The sequence below is a fragment of the Anser cygnoides genome, chromosome 1, assembly GCF_040182565.1.
Source record: "Anser cygnoides isolate HZ-2024a breed goose chromosome 1, Taihu_goose_T2T_genome, whole genome shotgun sequence".
Taxonomy (NCBI): domain Eukaryota; kingdom Metazoa; phylum Chordata; class Aves; order Anseriformes; family Anatidae; genus Anser; species Anser cygnoides.
The window spans coordinates 156,321,273-156,341,111 of record NC_089873.1 but is presented as its reverse complement, the minus strand read 5'-3'; the positions used below and the strand labels follow the sequence as shown (position 1 = coordinate 156,341,111).

General features: G+C 45.7%; 1 protein-coding gene across 2 annotated transcripts in view; it reads left to right on the top strand.

Moving 5' to 3' along the window:
- The first annotated feature begins 12,769 nt into the window (after window positions 1-12,769).
- Window positions 12,770-19,839, top strand: part of RAP2A (RAP2A, member of RAS oncogene family) — a 31,746-nt gene continuing 24,676 nt past the window's right edge. Inside the window, exons 1-2 of one of the 2 annotated variants that reach the window (XM_066986731.1) lie at window positions 12,770-12,857; window positions 13,066-13,286. In XM_066986731.1, the coding sequence (XP_066842832.1) occupies window positions 13,171-13,286 (116 nt within the window). In that variant the 5' untranslated portion in view covers window positions 12,770-12,857; window positions 13,066-13,170. Of the gene's footprint in view, window positions 12,858-12,893; window positions 13,287-19,839 lie in introns of those variants that run through there. The other variant, XM_013174405.3, reaches the window with a different exon arrangement.

Genomic DNA, 19,839 nt, shown 5'->3' with positions numbered 1-19,839 from the left:
GCCTGCAGAGATGCCCAAGGTGACTCCCCTGCCGGGTTGCACTGGGGCGCACAGAGCATCCCCGCTCCTGCGCCCAGGCAGCCAGATCCTCCTTGCTCTGACTTTCACCCGAGCTTCGCTTCTGAGCATATGTGCACCGTGGGAAGCTGCCGGCCAGCTTCTGCTCCTTTATTTTTCTCCGAGTTGTTTTTTTTAAAGCATCTTGTTCCTCTTTTTTCTTTCTAGAAATGACACAGGTGGTTTTGTTTTTGTGGTATTTATGTATTTTTTTTATCATCGTGTGGCAGAGGTCCTTGCTCTACTGCAGCACTTTAACGGGTCATTTTTGCCCATTAGTTGCAATGAACTGATTTCTCTTGCCAGCACAGGTTGAACAGGCTGCCTGAAAGGTGAGGATCTGACCTGTGAGCAAGTGACTTGTCCTGAGTAACCAAAGACCTTTCCCCACCACTACGTATACATATTAACGTGAATCCCTTACTATCTAGAGAAACTTTAAGGGAAAAATGCCCTCTTGCTACTTATGAAAAGTATTAGCTGATCCTGGTTTAGTTTGCATGCAGAGGCATTTATTTTCACCCTCTTGATTCTGCTGGCCTTCTTGAGGAGGCCTTGGCTCCAAATTAAGAGCCATACTGCACCACATGGAGAAGCTTCCTATGAAAGTCTTACAAAAACTTACGTGAGAGTCGTTTCCAGTAAGACTGACCGGACAGTTTTCATTTTCATAACTAAAGCAGGAAACCACAGTGGCCTGAGTATTCAAAGCATTGTTTAATTACAGATTTGCTTTGCATTGAAGGTAGAGTGGTCAGGACCTTCCCGGAGAGGATCCAACTTCCTCGCAGGCAGTGACGCGCCTGCTCCATGCAATGTGTCGAGATCAGAGACAAGGTGGGGAGGGCAGGCTTCATTCCAGGCTGGCTGTAAATAAACCTACTTTCAGAATTGGAAGCAGCTCTCCCCATGCAATTATTGGGCGAGAGAAATTTGCCAGTCTTTCACGGGGAATGCTATCCACAGGACAGGTTTTGATGAGAGCTACCAGGTATTGTGGAAACCCTAAGAAAAGCAGAAGGTGTAGAGCAGTGAAAGGACATCGTCCAGCAAGAATTCAGCAGGGACACTTGAAAAGGAATCCAAGCACAACATAGTTATTCTCTTATTTGCCTCTCACATCTGTCTACATCAGGTGTTCACACTAAAGAGGCATTTTACCCCTCCTTGGTGAAATGAACCTTTTTTTTTTTTTCTTTTTTTTTTCACGGATTTGTCTTTTGGGAATCTATGTCCTTTCTTATGTGACTCTTACCTCTCCCTTTGCTTTAATTTTAGCCCAAATGCAGGTGGCCCCCTGTGACAGGAGACCAGCCTTCAAGCTTTGGTGAATGCAGCAGATATATTCCTCTTTAGGAGTAATTATCAGAGGAACTGTTCTCAAATCCAAGTTTCCTGTACAATAAAATTATTCCTGTTTAAAGAAAGGACTCCGGCGGTGCTACTCGGCAGCACCTCTATACAAAGCCAGAGTTGTTTCCTCGTAGCACAGCTTTCTTTCTGCTCTTCTCAGAAAATGACTCAGTTAGAATCAAACATTAGTCAGTCAAAGTGCCTAAAATCAACGATCATTTCATATTCAATTGAATCCTTACTTTTTAAAAAAATCACAGTGAAAGCACTCTATTTGACTTTCCTTTATTATTGCTATTATTACCTCACAAATACTTTCACAGAGACAGCTGTCTCTCCTTTATTTTTCAGCTTCTTTCTAAGACATAGCTGGATGCGGCTTCAAGCTCCAGGAGTCTACACACTTGAGCCAATTTGCAGTAAAACCGATAGAGAAAATGGCCTTGATAAGCTCTGGTTTCTGTAGCACTGGGATTTGGCCCTCTCGGAGGTGGAAACGTGTCCCAGCGTGAGTTTTATCCCAGAACACGTGCTGCAGCATGGCGGTGTTGGGCCGGAGCCGGCGGCTGGCTCCTCAGCAGCGAGATCCGCGGTGGCGGGGATTAGAAACTTACTTCTGCCTCTGGATGGGCAGCTGAAAGGAGCGACTATGGGGTTGAGTTACTTGAGCAGGGTATTTTGAGGTATTATGAACTCATTGGTGTCAAAAGATGAAAACAGCAACACCCAGAAGGGCAGGCTTTTGGCCGGGGAGAAGAGCCGAGCCTCTGAAGGCCGCGCTCTCCCCTCAGCTGCTTCGCGCCACACTGCTTAAATCAAGGAGCGACGTGTAAGCATGGAGCCAGGACTGGACCAAACGCATTATTTATTTCGACGTTGGCAGGTTGAAAGCTCTGATATTTATACAGTAGTCCCACAAATCCCTGAGGTCTTCTCCTTGGGTCACATAAACCAATGCAGCATTAAGACACTGGAGTTTCTGCCAATTTATAGCAGCTGAGACTCTAGCTGAAGGTTTTCAAGGCCATGAAAAATACTGCAACTAAGACTGGTCCTGCTCTTTAATTTCCTTTATGTGTTTTTAAATAGATGTTTCATCCTCTAATCAAATGGCGCTATATAACAATATATCAGCTTCAGAGACAATCTATTCCTTAGGCACTAGCTAAAATACGAAAACAAAAGAAATAAGAAAGGGCAAAGAGTGTTGTAAATAGTCTGGTTTAACCAAAACATGCTGCTTCATCTTTTCTTTGTAAATAGATTGGGGGGGGGACACACTTAACTATATTATATTATCATCATTTTCATCTGGACATCTACCTGATTTAGAACTTGAAACAATATTATTTCCTGATGAAACAGGTTTAGATAAAACTCCGTGGGGTTTGAGCCTGTGCAAACACACACGGGAACACAGAGAGAGAATATACTTGCATGTATACACAGACGCAGAAACTTAACTAATATTTGCAAATTGAGCTATCACTCTTTAAAATACAACACAGTTGTGTGTCGGGTTTTTTTGTTTGTTTGTTTTTCCCAGCACATTTTTATAAGTTCGAGAGTTTGCTTATAAGAGTATTTTATGGAAAGCTAGACCTTAAGTAGATATGTGGTGGCTGCTCCATGTGATTCACAGAACAGGGCCACAGTGACCAGTAACTCTTCCTGCTCCTATCTCCCTCTGTGTACAGAAGAATAAGATAAGGTTATCTGACAGAAGTGTATTTTTCCTAAAGCAGGCACAGCAGTTACATACATAACTGCAGCTAGCATACATGCACATCCACCTCTCCGTTAAACTAGGTACAGGTCCAGTCCCCACGGAGAAAGGGGTTGCACATTTATCCCTCCAGGCAAGCATCCGTACAGCCCCCAAATCAACAGGTAGCCCTGGCGTGAGCTGCAGACGTACCTTCAGCACAGCGGAGATGTGCATGGGTAGTGCTGTTCCGGATCTATCACCTCCTGACAGGCAGCACATTTACTCGTGGTTGATTTGGAGCTACTGCTGGCTTGGGTCCTCTTCCTCCCGTGTTAAACCGCAGCTAGTTGTTCTTGGAAACCTAAATGGTTATTTTCTGAGTTTTGTTCCAAACAACTTTTGAATTAGTTCAGGGACAGCATTTGCCTGCCATGTTAAATTAGAGACCGTGGCCAAAAATACACAGGATCACATCTTTCAAACACCTGGATGACCTGGGGGCTCACCAGCCCCTTCACATCTGGTTTAGGCCCTGAAGGCCACAAGCCACCAAGATGGTACTTCAGGAGATCCCCATCAAGGCTGCGTGAAAAGAAATGGCTCTTGGCCTGGGCTAAAATGTGATTTCCCAGTTCAATTTTGCATCGATTTTCTGTCATCTCTCATCCAAGCAGCAGGTCTAATCTGCTGCATGCTACATGTATGACAACATCTCTCTGGACTACCACTTTCTGCAATTTCTCCCTGGGTATTTACATGCTCTCTAGGTTATCTAATGCGTTCCCTGCTGAAACTAATGAGGATGGACAATTAAAACATTTTTTTCCAAAACTTAAAGGAACTCCTATTCTTGATTTTTAAGCTTTCAGCAGCTTTGACAAAGGAATCCACTTGATTACACCGTGAAGCACATTTTTAGGAAGCAAGAGTAAGTACAATAAAGCTATATGGCCATGTGTATTATTCAGTAGACTTTTTATTAAACAACTAGATTTCACTAACGGCTCCCTGGCATGAGATGTGGAGAGAGTTATGTCGCAGCCCATGGAAAAGCTGAGCCATCACTAGTTTTACCTGAACAGTAATTTTTTTCGGTGTGAGCATGATCAATGGTGCAGCTATATCTAAAGACAGCAAGTTTTTTCAGATAGGAGCTGCTTGGGGGAAAAACAAAACAACAAAAACCCACTACCTGGAGAATCAGATGATCAGATAGAAAAGTGCAAAGTATGTTACTAATTACTGTTTCAGGTTAAGTGAGTATTTATATGTTATCTATGCTAGCTAGCTCAGGTCTCTGTTCTCTGCACTGCTGTCACTGTTGTGGTTACAGAGGTGTATCCAATGCACATCGCTTCTGCACTCGCTAAAATCTAGTTTCTTATGTAATAAGAGTAAAGATAATGAATACTTATTTTATTAGGGCACTATCCAGCAACTAGTCACTTATCAGGGCACTACATGGAAAAGACGATGCTTATTAGACTGGAGGATGATACCAAGCTGAGAAGGGCCTGCAAGCGTGTTGGAAGACAAAATATAACCTCACGAACTAGAAAAAAACAGCACAAGATCTGCAAGACCGCTTGAGGTCCTTCAGAAACGGTTGTGCAGATGTCCATCAGGGCTGACCCCAATGTGCTCAAACTGCCTCACTGCAGAGCATGAGCCTTGTCAACTCTTAAAATTCACTCTTCAGCCTATTTTGTGGCTGTACATTCCAGTACGTTTTAGTTGCAGGTGCTTGTGGCAGCAATCTTGACATCTCTAAGCAAGATCTTCAATGCTGTCCCTCTTTAGAGACAGTAGCAACACCCTTCACAGCTAATTTTGGAAACTGAGAGCTACACCATGTTTATAGAGCCGGGACTTTTTTGGTTTGGTGGTTGAGGTGGTTGGTTTTTGTTTTTTTTTTTGGTTGGTTAGTTGGTTGTGTTTTGACTGAAAGAGGAGAAGCAATGCTGTGTTGGAGCTCAAATGCTCTGGACTAACTTGATAAAAAAGCACTAGGGGTTGATTTGGTGAGCCCCTAAGTGGAAGAGGAGGAATTCTGTAATCTAGTTTCTTGGTCAGAGCTAAATACCATGAAAACATAGCCTTGGGGAAGATGAGTTGTGAGGACAGTACATTAAAAAGGGAAAGAACCTTCCATAAGGAAGAGAAGTTTGCACCAAAGTGTAAATCCAGCAAATATGACACCGTAAAAAAAAAAAAGCAAACAACCATGACAGAATCCCCTTGTTGCACTGCTACATCAAACTCTTAAGTAAATACACAAAGGTTATGTATTTTTTCCTCCACTGCTGAGGAGCTGGACAAGACATTCAAGCATTAGCAAAGCACTGACTTGGAAGATGACAGGAGAACCAGGAAGATGGGAGGAACTAGCAGACACTAACTGCTTTGAGAAAACTGTCAAGGGGCAGTTCCAGCAGATTCATCACTCATGTGCTATGCCCACTGCATTCATCCCCAACCTGCTAGGAAATCATCTTTCATTCTGCCCAAAAAAGTCTGACAAAGTTCAGCTCTGTGCAATGAGACCAGATCTATACAAAAAACCCTGAATGATTTTGGACAATCTAATCTTCCGGATTTATTTGGTGTATTCTAAGTTGCTCGCCCATTATTTTGCAATAATTTACCTTCAGCTGTAGCAGCTCTCACTGAAGTCCCGAGAGAAACTGCAAAGAGAGGCTGGAGCTAATTCTTTGCATCATTTTCGTCAAGGAAATGAACTGTGGTTCTTTGCTAAAGCAGCGTACGTGTATCTCCTGCTTGTAAAGCAGGCCTCCCAGTATAACACAGCTCTGAAAATGTGCTAGAAAGTAGTCACAGGGTTGCACTCCTGTACAGCACTGAAGACTTAAAGAAGAGGATGAGAGCTTCGTACACCTCACAAACTCAGTTTCTTTCTCGTTTTTCCTCTGAATGAATCTTTTCCCCAGGCTCAAAATGATAACTAAGCTATTTTTATCCTGTCAATAGTCCCTGTTGCCAAAACTTCTGGTTTTATCACTAATTTATGATATTCGGTCTTCTTAAAGCACCAGCCACTTGAATCAAGAACACATGACTTCTGTTTAAAAATAAATAAATAAATGTATGAGTAAGCAGTGAAAAGCAACAATATCTAAAGACTAAAAGGCAAATCCAATGGTGTTAAAAGACATCTGAGCCCTCATGATTTTCAGGCCTTTCATGCTCATCTTTGTGGCAACTCCTATGTTGATTACATCTGAAATTCATGGTTTCGAAGCACTTAGTTAGGAATTCCTGCTCCAGTAATCAGAGGTTTGGCTCAACGGGCTCCCAGAAGCGGGGACCTCCAGGAGACCTTCAGCTAAGAAGAGGCAGGTTAATCTACCTGCAAGTCCGGCCTCCCCACACCCATATCCCAAGCTTCCTCCTGCCTCCATACATGCACGTATCGAGGGAGGGAGGGTCCGCACAATGCCTGCAGACAAATTGGCTGCTGAGTATTTTTCGGAAAGGCATGATCTCATTTTCCCCCAGCCCCCTCAGTCTGCCCTTAAAATCTGCCCCTCGTTAGGGGCCCGTCAGGCCACTGTCACCCACTGTGTGCTTTGGGTACCCTGCAGAGCAATCCGTGGTCTTCTCTGCCTAGAGCAGACAATGCAAAAACAAATATCCAGAACAAATGTATCTGCTTGGACGCGCACCAAAAGTACTAAACAAGTTTTAGGACATATACAGAAATGATCTAAACTATGATTCGATCACACCTGAGATGATTAAATACTGCCCTGCTTAAGGAAACTTGCATTTAAGACATAAATACAAGAAAAGTGGGTTGGAAAGTTTATTTTAACTTACAGTGTAACTCACGACAATTAAGGAATCTTAAAAAATAATTCAGTTCTGGATATTTTGCTCAAAACAACTGCATAAAAAGAAAATACTGTAACTGTAATATTATTTTTTATTGACATGTACAAAATCTAATGCTTGCGAAATACAAGGCCCTGATGCTCACGCTCTGGTTATTACAAAGGAGGGGTTAAACATTTGCTTCCAAGACTGACTCAGAAAGATACGTCCACGTGGCTTGTGATAGATATTCCAAGACTTTTGTACCTTAATAAAAACAGACTATCATTATCTTCACTTTCTCTTAAATCTTGTGATTGAATTATTTTTGAACATCATAAGGAGAAAGAAGGAATCAAATAGAATAATAAATTAGCTTTTTTTTAGTTTATTTCACTGTGTTTTTTTTTATATCCTGAAGCTGACTTCCCCTGTTTTGAACCTACATATGAATGACAGCTATTTAACTTCGCTTCATTGGCAGGTGAATATTTCTTGGAAAACTTAGATACGCAGTGGAAACTTTTCATTAAAATTAATAACACCACCAAGGTTTCTTGTTTGCTTCTATAGTGAGCAAAGAAAACTTTGTTGTGAAACATCACAAAACATCACCAGAAGTCCACCAAAACTCCGCTAAAAACAATAAAAATCAGGTCACAAGCTAAAACAGAGTATTTTCATTTAGATTTCTTGGTGCTTTGGGAATGGTTCAATCAGATTTTCACTCCTAATAAAAAGAGGGACCAGGAGCAATTATTCTTTTCAAATTTAACCACCATTCTCAATTAAACACAATGACCTTATTACGTGACAGGGATGGATATCTGACTGCACGAAGTAGTTAAAAAAACCTCAGCCCTGCCCCTCGGCGAGCGATCCCCTTCCTCTGCATGGTTAATCTGCAATGCCAGGAATGAGCATTAATGAGACGATAACAACAGAAAGCTGTCCCCATTTGCAGAGCTACTAAACTGGTCATCCTCTGAAATAAGCCCACAGGACTGAAGCCCAAATGCTCCTTTCTGATTAGAAAATTAAATTATGTCTGAGAGAAGACTTTGGTATGCCTACTTGTATCGTCTCCGTGTCTTTCAAATTGTTAAAAGGAAAAAAAAATCCCCAGGGACAGGAGCACACAATTGGAAGTGACAGCTACAGCAACTTAATGAGTATCTACTGGCGGAGCCACAGTAATTGTGTTCACACTTGTTGTCCTCTCCAGTTGTAAGGTAAAACGCATTAATTCAATCTAGTTCTGCTGTAACGTAATCTAGTTTGGTTTACTTCACAAAACAAAAAGTCTCGTGGGAAGCAATAGGTGTGGGTTTAAAGTGTTTCGAGCCACGGATGGAGTTAACTCTGTTCTGTTATGGCTGAGTCCAGGGCAGCTAGCAATTATAAAACTGTTTGCATTTCTGCTCTGGATTAGCTTTCTACAGATTTAGTGGGCTGCAGTGGCTCAGCGCAGGGCACCAGCAGTGGTGTCACAGGGACAGAGGCAGCGTGGGCTTGGGAGGAGCGGGAAGATGCACTGCAGGGTCTGCCTACGCCCTATGGAGCTACACGAAATGCTAGCACTAGTGCAGATTTTGTCTCCCCAGCACCAAAAATGCTTAAATGTAGGCTACGTGCAACTTAACCAAAGGAGAAAGCTGCCCACACATCATTTCTGATGAGCTGGTTTACAATCTCCCTTGCTCAGCACGCTCGTCTGCTGGGAACCCAGTCCAAGCGCTCAGTTCCCAGTTTTGCCAAGCATTTCCTAGTGCTTACCTCAGCTTTGTGAGGCGCCTTCCCCAGAGCAGGTTCCAGGCTCCCCGTTAGTCCGGCTCTTGTGCCACGGCCAAGCAGGATGGCAGAGGGCTCGGGTCCAACCTCCTTACCCTTTGCGAGCACCCGGAGGTTGTTCCTGCTTCCCTCTAGACAGCTGCTCTTTTCATGGACAAAGATGTCAAACACCTACGTTTCTGCAGTCAGTTAAATAAATAAATAAATAAATAAATAAATAAATAATGGGGGACAAGGTCGATGGTCAATGCAGGGATGGAAGGGAAATTAACAGTGTGACCACCTAAAAATGCTAAGGACAGGGTGAGAAAAGTCAGCCACCTTTCACCCCGCTTAGCTGTATCTTGAGTTTGATAACAACTTTACGGGCAGACAATTAATCAGACAATTAATTGGGCAAGAAGTATCAGATGAAAGGCTGAACATAATCTCATCCTTAACACTTGATGCTGGCTACGCTTCCTAAAATACTCTAATTACACGTGGCTAGGAGCGATCCATGTGACGACAGAACTGCTCTGCCAGCCTGAACAGAAAAATATGGCAGTAAGCACGGACGGGATGTCACTGTTGTTCTACTGACCTGCACTCGGAAAAGCCACAGAAAGCAAACATATTCACTAGAACAGTTTGCAGAATACACAGGCGCTATTTTATCCTTTCTGTCATGCTTAAATGTCAGGAGACAGTCATCAGCACTCAGATTTCCCTGTTTTCCATCTTGCCAATGGCACTGTTACTACTGAAAAATTAGCAAACCTTAGCTATGGCATAAAAATAGATGTTAGAGGCCTTGTTCCTCTTTCATACACACACTCTAATGTGCAGTCAGAGGCTACAATAGCTACCGTGAAACTTATGCAACTGCGTGTTGTTTTCTGCATAAAATAAAAAATATTTATAGAGAGACTCCAGCCTATCATAAGACAGTGTGGTTAGCCACAGGCTGCTGAAGTCTGAAATATGATAGTTCAATATAAGACATAAAAGACTTGCAAAGTGAGCAATAAAACTGTCTGAAGTTTCTAAATCCTGGGAAGCCAGCGAAACCCAGACGCACAGCACAGAGGGACTAGATAACTCCAGGAGGTCGTGCTGGGAAAGGAGACCGTCTGTCTGCCGGTCAGATGTGGGACGAGATATTTGCAGGGACGAGCCTTGCCCAGTTCAGTCTTTGGTGGCAGGACGTTTCTCTTTCCCCAAAACATGCCTCTCCATCCCCCCACCTTCTCTGGTAGGGAATAGCAAAAGTATAAGCAGTGTGTATAAAAGAAAGGCGGGCAGCCCCATGCCCTCCACCTCCCGATAACTAACTCCACATCACTGATACCTGCAGTTCTTTTTAGGGAGAGGCTCCATCATGGACCAGCTGAATTTTCAATGTTGTCATCTTTGACCAAGGGTGAAGGCTACAAAAATAAGGCAGTGGTAAGGCTTTTAGCCTTACAAGATCCTTGGGAACAGTCGTCCATTCCGGGCATCCAGCACCTCCTCCAGTAGACCATCCGGCCCTTTCTTTTCCATCCTCCATGCCATATTTACATTTCATTTCCCTTACATTTCATTTTTTAAGAGTTTCTTTAATCCCTGCACACATCACCCCACTATCACTATGTGAAAAAATGCTTGAAACTCGACCACCTGTGAGCCAGACCACCTGGTGTAACCCTGTTCAGCATGCACGCTTCTCTTGTCTCTTTCTGAACCATTGCATCCTCATCCTGAGGACCTGAACCAGCAGTCAACAGCTTCTCTCTGAGAAATACCCAGCTCCAGGAGCCTGCTCTAGTCGCAGGATGCGTAAGGGAGGCCCCCCGTCTCCTCCCTTCAACACAGATAATTGCATCTATTTTTTATGATTGCACATCAGCCTCCTATTCTGAAGCACAATGTGTTTTAAAGCCTGTTAGACACATTCATCTTTCGCTGTTCTTAACGTAAGGCCAAACCCTCCGTCCTCTGAGATCTCTCTTTACCACCCAGACTCACAACCAGTTTAGATCCATGCTCTTCTGTGGTGTTTGCTAGCTGAAATGCCCACGCCTTCGTTCTGCCCCAGCTTATTTGTTACTAGCAGCCGTGTGCCTCCTCCACATTTGCTTCTGCTGGTTTACCCAGACAAATATTCCAAGTGTACTCTTGTAGATAAGCTTTGCTCTATTCCAGTAACCCTGCCGGGTGTATTTTTGTACACGTCCCTCTTTCTTGGACATGGTTCATCAGAACTGGGTGCACTAATGTCTCACTAACCTCACCGAGCGGCTTGACCTTGTGGATGTCACAGTCATGTTTGTTTTTTCCTAACGGCATTAAATCGCTAGCTTCCTTTCATCATTGACTAATAAACCCAGGTATTTTCCCAGTGCTCTGCTAGAGAGTGCCCTGATGTACAGCGCAAACACTCATTAACCCATACGTGCAGCATCTTGCATGTTCTGCTACCACATGTTCTTGTAGGCTCACTTCTGTTACTCGAAGGTCTCAAGTCAGAAACAAACAGAAATGAGATTATTCACTGAAAACCTTAGTCACTTCTGACTAGACTAGCCAGGCTCAGTAACATTTACAAATGGATTCTGACAGTCCCGTAAAAATCCTGTGTATCGTTGTTATTTAATGTATTTACATCGCATGGATGCGCGTGGTTTGGTTTCGCTTTGGTGGTTTCTACTGCATGGGCATCGCCAGACGCCAGCAAATAACCTTCCTTCTTCTAGACAGGCTAAAGCTACGGGCATCCTGCTAAGATAAATTTGTTTCGAAGCTTTGCGGATTGAGAAGAAATGCACAGAAGAGAAGACAGGCTATTACAGCAGAGGGCCACAAAGCTGAAAGCACTGCGTATGGCAGCACGTAACCAAAAGGCTCAGCAAGGGGACAAGCGTTCACCGAAGTCTCAGAAATACATCTGCCGCCGAAAACTCCACGTTAAGTTTGGGAACGTGAAAATAGGTCAGCGGGGAAGTAGAACCGGACCCGCCCGGAAAGCAGGCTGGGACCAGGTGCCTTACCTAAGACGAAGGCTTGATAAAGCAAAGGGAAGAACAGCACAGCGAGGAACCTAACCCCGGGGGGGAGCTGCTTTTCCGGCAGCTTTCAGGAGCTACCTGACTGACTCTGGCTCTGAAGAGGCACAAGCCTTGAAAGGAAACAAAGTCTCTTCTCTATATATTCGATTGTTTTGGCCAGTGATGATTAGGAGAACAAAAATAAAGGGTTAAGGAGCCTCATGGTGGAAAGACACGTATATAAATGCGTACATAAATTCCAGAGTGACTCTGAATCCCACGAGAAGCTTACATCTCCTCACCGAGTGTTTTCCTTTCAGATGTTGTTGATTCAGAGCTATTTCCCCCAGGCTGCCCTCCCTGGCTCCCAGCCGCTGTCAGGAGGGGACGGCGAGGCGGGCGCCCCTTGGTAACACACACGCAGCCACACTCCTTGCGAGCACACACCACCACCACGAAGGACACTCGAGCAGGACCGCTTCAATAGACTTTATTGACCGCATTGTACATCAGCACGCGCTTCAAACGCCAGCCTGGGGCCCCGGGATCCCCAACGGACACTGCCAGGGCCCCCAATAGGCACCAACGGACGCCCAACAGCCGCCAACCGCCACCCCCCCGCCCCGGGCTCCTCTGACAGACACTTCCGGCCGCGCCACCGCCCCGCCCCTCCGCACCCCCGCGCCGCCACCCATTGGCTCGCCCCTCCCTGCGCGTGACGGCGGCGCGGCCGCTGATTGGCCCCGGCGCGCAGCGCGTGTACGCGGAGCGGGCCCGCCGAGCGGCTCGGCGGAGGCGCGGGCGGGGCCGCTGTCTCCACGGCGACAGCGCAGAAGGCAGGGCGTCACGTGGGCGGCGGCCGCGCTCTCCCATTGGGCCGGCGGGCGGGCGGGCGGGCGGGCGGGGGAGGAGGCGGAGGAGGAGGAAAAAGGGGGTGATGCCACGTGACTCCCCCCCGCCCGCTGTCGCATCCGATTGGCTGTTGCCACGGCGACCGGGGCAGGAGGGGGCGTGGCGCGCGCCCCGCCCGAGGCGCGCCGCAGCCCCGGCAGCGCGGCCCCGGCGGCCGGGAGGAGCCGCGGCGGGAGGGGGCGGCGGATGGCGGGGGGGTGAGGAGGGGCCGGCGGCAGGCGCGGGTCGGGCCGGGCCGGGCCGGGCCGAGGGAGGAGGAGGCGGAGGAGGCGGAGGAGGAGGAGGAGGGTGGCGGCGGAGGTCGGCGGGAGGATGCGCGAGTACAAGGTGGTGGTGCTGGGCTCGGGCGGGGTGGGGAAGTCGGCGCTCACGGTGCAGTTCGTGACGGGCACGTTCATCGAGAAGTACGACCCCACCATCGAGGACTTCTACCGCAAGGAGATCGAGGTGGACGCGTCGCCCTCCGTGCTGGAGATCCTGGACACGGCGGGCACGGAGCAGTTCGCCTCCATGCGGGACCTCTACATCAAGAACGGGCAGGGCTTCATCCTGGTCTACAGCCTGGTCAACCAGCAGAGCTTCCAGGACATCCGACCCATGCGCGACCAGATCATCCGCGTCAAGAGGTGACGAGGCGGGGCCGCACGCACGCCCTTTCCCCCGCGGCAGCCCCCCGCAGGCGGCTGGAAGACCGGGGGCACCCCTCGCGGGGCGGGGATGGGGGCCCGAGGGGCTCTGCGGGGGCATTTCTGGGGGCTGTCGCACCCCACGCGCACGTACCGGGGCGGGTGGGGATGTCCCTCCTTGCCTAGACACATAGCTGTGCCCCTGAAGGTCCCGCTCCTCAAAGCGCAGGGTCACCGGGCTGTGCCTCCCTAAGGAGGTGGTGGCTGTGAGGTTCAGGCCTTGCACGCGCCGGTGGGTATCCTGAATATCCCGCTGGCACCACGGTGAAATGCCGGTACGTGATGCTCAGGTCCCCGTCAGGCCCCCTCAGCCTATAACGTCGTGGCAACCCTTCAAGCCAGGGCATGGCTGAGAAAACGCTGCTATCAGCTCATCGCAGCCCCACGTCTCTTCTCCCACATGGAGGGGGATTGGGCTGGTGCCACAGGACCGGTTTTTAGCTGAGGCTCGGCCACCTGAAAGGGCAGCCCCTGTAAATAACCCCAGCTGGACCGCAGCCATCGGGTTTGCAGCTCACCGTGTAGCGGTGGCAGCGGCGGATGGTCTGGTGGCAGGAGCCGCTGCTCCAGACCGAGGCCCCTGCAAGACGTGTTTTGAAACTGGGGAGGAGGGTGAGGAGGGGAAAGGCGAGGGAGGAGGCGAAGCTCAGATATTTCTGGAGACTTACAACTTTCTCACAGGAGGTGTTTCTTAATATGTGTCCTAACTTTTTAACAGGGGGATTTCTGAAGGCTGATGTAACAAAGTTATTTTGAACTCAGTAGGGAAAATGCGTTTTCTGTATCCTTACGATCCTTATCTCTCACACGTACCTTACAGCAGAACGGTTTTGCTCCGAGTAGTTAAGGTGGACTTTATTCGTTAGTAAATGCCTTTGGCTTTCCTGTGTTTAATCATCGCTCTACATTCAGTGCCTGAACGCGAGCTGCAGCTTTTGCAGCGTGCTCTGCGCCTTGCAGCGGAGTGCCTGCCTTCAGACCCGAGCTGACAGCCTGTAGGTAGGTGAAGCAGAACAGAAAGCACCTTACACTTCCATAGTTATATTGACTCAGCACTGCTCAGGGTGGGTCTGAACGCCGCTCGGCTTTTTCTGCTGTCATGGCTCTTACTGCAAGACTTCAACTTCTGGCTGTCAGCGAGCTACTTTGTGAAAGAGATCCAAGCAGTATTTTAATTCTAAATTTCTCTTATGCAAAGCAATCTAAAAGCAGCTGAAATCCAGGTTCTGGCCAGTCCTGAATTTTTTAATTGAGGTGCAGTTGAAAGGAATATAATATTGACTTGCAATATTAAAAAGTGAATTACAAGATTTCAGCAAGTGTACCAGGTCTTCCCTAGTCAACTTACCTCGTCTTATGGTTGTGCGTTTTGCTGCTTTGTTTTACAACTTGATGCAAGTTCAAAGGCAGCGTCTTCAGACCTGACGTGCCGTTCATTTAACCAGTAGAAAGGATGCAAGCTTAACTGGAAGAATGCAGATGTACAGATATGTGTCTGTGCAAGGAGTTCTAATTTATAATTTACAGCTGCACAAATGCATTAATGAGAGGTAAATAATCACAGTCCCGTTTACTTGGGTGTTTTGGAGATGTACCTGAAAACTGCAAGTACCTGCTTATGTCGATACAAAGCCACGATATAAGTCTCTGAACTTTAATTGTACCCAAAAACTGATTGACCAGGTCCCCAGCTGGTGGGTACCTTTGCATTTTACGTGCCCTTGCTATTTTTACTTTTTCTGATGGAAGGATTCCTGTGTTCTTATATAATTAGAGAGTAGCTATAGTTATTGTCCCAAGAAGTAGAAAAGCCGGGTGAAATTCCCTCTTCGGGCTGAGAGATGCAGGCTTGGGTTTTCTGCTTCCCTGGCCTGACCACCACATCCCAGGCTAAACTAGGCTAAGGGAATCCTTCATTCCACCCGGTGAAGTTGATTTGCTTTACAGGATTGAGTGGCCGAAAGAGAGGGAAAAAGTGGACCTTAACTCTGAAGCCAGCCCCTAGAGGCTATCCAACAGATAGCCATTTAATGGGAACAGAAACCAAGCTGACAACAGCTATTTAATATTAAAAAAATGCATAGATTTCCTCAGAAACGGGACCGAAATCCAGGTCTCCCAGTTTCCAGAGGAGTCTCCTAGTGGCGCGACTATAAAGTCAGGATTTCTTTTGTACTGCGTGGTGTGGGAGCCTTGCAGCCCTTTCAGGCGTGGTGCACAGCTTTAACAAAAGGAGCAGGGGATGGCTCCGTAGCCTTCAAGCAGGTAATTAAAGCTCCTTCCTGGAAAATGCTGGTTGAAATGTAAACCACCTTCTTTGCCAAGCGTTTTTGTCTGGATTTCTCTGGGAACGAATGAAGGCGCTTTGCCCTCGGTGAAGGAGCCCTGTCAGTGCTAGGCGGACGGCTGCGCCTCCAGCAGCTCTGAGCAGACAGGTGAGAAGAAGGGAGAGGTTTTAGAAGTGCTGTCGGCTGGAGTTTCCCAGATTTACACGTGCTGCCAGCGTTGGACGAAGGATCGCGGTGGTACAAAGTCACAGCTGCTGAGCTTCCTCTTCCGGACGCTGCTCCTTGCGCCGGTTTGTGCCCGAGGAGTGACTTGGCCGTGGCTTGTGCTGCACAAAGCAGCCACTGCTGCAGTCAGCTGTTGTGGCCCTGCTTGTCCGGAGCGCGTGCTTTAGGGTTAGTACTCGGGGAGGAGGAAATTGTTGAAGGGGCCGTGCCCTCGGTGAAGGAAGCAGGGGATGCCTTGTTCTGCTGGGTGAGGGGTGTGATCAGGAGGGGGGGATGGAGGACACGGGGCGCCCCGGTGCGGGGCGGTGGGTTGTGCAGAGTGAGCCAAAGGTTTGGGAGCTTGAGAGCGCCTCCACACTTGCTTGGAGCAGTTATCACTGATTATGATAGCTAAATAAACTTAGCTCGTGAACTCCTCACGGTACAACTGAATGCTTATCTGAAATGCATCGGTCAAACCCCATGGTCTTCGTGTTTCAGGCACCTCGTACCAGTTTCTGGATCCCACTCGTGCCAGATACATCCATTAAGCCTTGCTTCTTCGCATTCTTGCAGATCTGTACTTCCAGATGCTGCGAGATGGTAGCGTTGGGAAGATGGGGTGTACCTAAGCGTAGTATTTTTCATGTGGTGTCTTTGAAGGGCGCTCAATTCCCTTTAGCTTTTTTTGTGTACAGAAACTGACTGCTGCCTTACTGGCTCCTGGTGGGAAACACAAAACGTTATCTGGGCATTTGTAGGTACTGCAGTTCCGAGACCTCCTTTCCTCCCAAAATGGATTAGCAGGTTTGGCAGCAAAGAGCTCTTTTGCTGCAGACAGAACTGTTTTCTGGAGGAACTTTTTAACTTGTGAGAACAAGGCTAACCTGGGGGAGTGGGCCCGTGCGGCTGAAGGTCTGCAGCGAAGTGAGAGCAGAAGCTGTCAAATGGAACAGGTTGGTGGTGATACACCCCAGTGAGATATCCAGATTCACAAAGAAATAGCAAGAATGTAGATTAAGAAGTGTGGAATAGTGGTTTGTTGGTTTTGTGGGGTTCTTGTTTGTTGGGTTTTTTTTTTCAGAGCAGAGTTGAATAACTTCTAACATGGTTGTGTTTGTCTGTTATGTGATTAGAAAGCTCTCTGAAGCCAACCTGCTGATATTTACCATATACTGAATTTTAATTTTGGATATGACTTTGCCAGTGTTTTATTCCCATGAGGGATGCTTAAATGTCGTCGACTGTGTACTCCAGGTGCTTGTGTAGCTTTCAGTAATGTAACGTCTCAGTCTGGGCATATTAAGGATCGTAGGATGTTTTTAGTAGAACCCCATGAAATAGCAAAGTATCGTTGTTCCAGCAGAGTCTAAAGCACAGAAGTGAAATTCTTACAAAGTCAATTTGCTGTTCTTGTCGTGTTTCTGCAGACCAGTGCTTTAAAGACAGGACTGTAGGGCTCATCTTTTGGAGAATCCGCCAGATTCTACTTCAGGCAGTACTTTTGGGAAATGCTTTATTTCAGAAGTGGGAAAACGAGTAAATATAAAACTTCTAAATAATCTATTGCTTAATTTCTCTACGAAGCAAAGACGAGAAAACACATTAATTTTGACTGAAAATGCAGACTGAACACTGTAGATATATTACAATGAAATACTGCAGAAATGTGGCTGAGTTGAGTGTTCTTTGTGGCAATGCTTATCATCAGGATGAAAATCTGCCTCCCGGTCTAGGGATTCTATGTGGCAATTCAAAACACGCGAGAGAAGCAATTATTGAAATTTATTAATTGTGAAATCAGCATCTTGAGTCAATGATGATTGATGTTTTTAGTGTCTTAATGGTGATTAAGTCTGAAATCTATACTTGAAGTTACAAATTGCTCAAATGTCTAGTTCAAAAATGTTGTTTTCCAAGTGCTGTGAAAATTAAATATTTTTTTACTTAAAGATCACTTAGCAGGTTAGGGTCCAGTTCCTTATAAAACTCAATAATATCATCATACAAATGACTGTCAATAGAGTTTGGAAGGGATTAAATAGTTGAATTTATTCTTCAGCTCTTCAGCCTGGTTTGAAGAGTTCTCACTGCAGTGAATTTTCCAGTGTCACAAAATTTACAGAGAATCACAGAACTGTTTGGGTTGGAAGGGACCTCAGGAGGTCATCTGGTCAAGGGTTCCAGGTTTTATGTATTTTTTATCTCTTTTTGATTTAAGAAACTGTTATTCTAATTTTGAGAATCATTTAGAGCAGTATTCAAGAAATGCAGCTACAACACTTGTGACAACAAGTATGGCTCCAGCCTTCCAGGAAGAAATAGCAAAACGGTAGAGACAAAACTTGGAAAATATTACTCCTTCTAAAGTACTGTATGCAAAAGAATGAAACAAAAGTGTAGGGACTTTCTCAGATGCTATCCATGTAGGATGGTAGAAATATGAAGAGACTGAAATCCTTAAGTCTTTTTTTAGCAAGAGGTGGGTTGTTTGTGTTGGTTTTTTTTGTTTGTTTTTGTTTTTTTCTTCCAGTAATTGTGACACAGTGGATTGATTACTCATCTTTCAGTGAAAAAGGCAGGGCAGGTAATGAGCACGGTCCACATCCTCCGCTGCATGGCTTACCAAGCTGCCAGCCACTCTTGTGTGCTTGTCAGGTGAAACTTAGCGCTTTACTGCAAGAAGAGATTAATGGGCTTTAAAATCCCATCAAACAGGTGTACCTACTTCTGAGGAAATGCAGGAAACTGTATGGGATTTTGACATGATGCAAGCTTCAGACATTGTGTTAACATTTCTTCAAAGTGTAATAGAAGACCTATACTTTGGCCCTTTTTCTCCTTTTTTTTCCTGTGTTGGAGGGGACACTACAGATAGCTGTTTCTCAGGTGAGAATCTTACGGAGTGAGAAGAAGAAAATGCAAATATTTTATGTATCTGTGGAGATATAAAGAAGTGGTAAACACAAGTTGGCAGTCTTACCAAGTTGACCCTCTACGTAACACCACATTCTTCAGCTGTTCAGACATCTCTTATGTCTTACTGGTGAACTATAACCTAGAAAGTGTCTAGAATGGAAGGAGTACCTGTTTGCAGGGTACAGGACTAAATAAGTTTTACAGCAATGTCTTAAACTTTAGCTTCCCTTTGTGGTTTTCAAACAACTTTACCAGACTTCTTTCTGGCTCTTTAGAATGTAGACTTTTTTTTTTTTTTTAGTCAATCTACCTTTGTTTTAATATGAAGTTAATGAAATAATTCTGTCAGACAAAATTATAGGTTTCTTGATTTAACTGCGGAATTCATACATAGACAATCCCCTAAAAAAAAATCTCTGACAGTGTGCAATTTTAAGCCATAGAAGATTATTTTAAAATTGCTCAGCTTGGTCTTAAAGTCAAATATTTCAAAGTGTTCATGCATCTTTGGAACATACCACCTTGAATGTTTTCCTGTAGAAGCTTTTTAACTGAATTCCGTACTTGCAGAGTTCACATGATTCTTCTTTCCCCGCTCACTTTCTTGATGATCTGAAGTATTCATGCTAATTTGAGTTACTTTCTGTGGAAGCTGTGAAAATTTGAGACAATGCCTTTAACTAGAGTCTTCTAATATTTTTTGTCTGCTTCCCCCCTCCCCAGCTAATCATATAGGTAGATATTTTCCAAGATTTATTTATTTTCCTTTGTAAGGTAAAATGATGTGACAGTTTGCATGTATGGGCACTGAAAACAAATCTTAGAATCATAAAGTCGTCTTGGTTGGAAAAGACCCCTAAGACCGTCAAGTCCAACCGTTAACCTAGCACTGCCAAGTCTACCGCTAAACCATAACCCTGAGCACTGCATCTACACGTCTTTTGAATACCTCCAGGGATGGTGACTCAACCACTTCCCCGGGCCCTGCTTCAGTTCATGTTGTTGTAGAGGTGTGTGAATACATGTGGATAGCTAGAATTGTCAAGCAGTAGAACAGTATGTGGCAAGATTTCTTAAGTTTG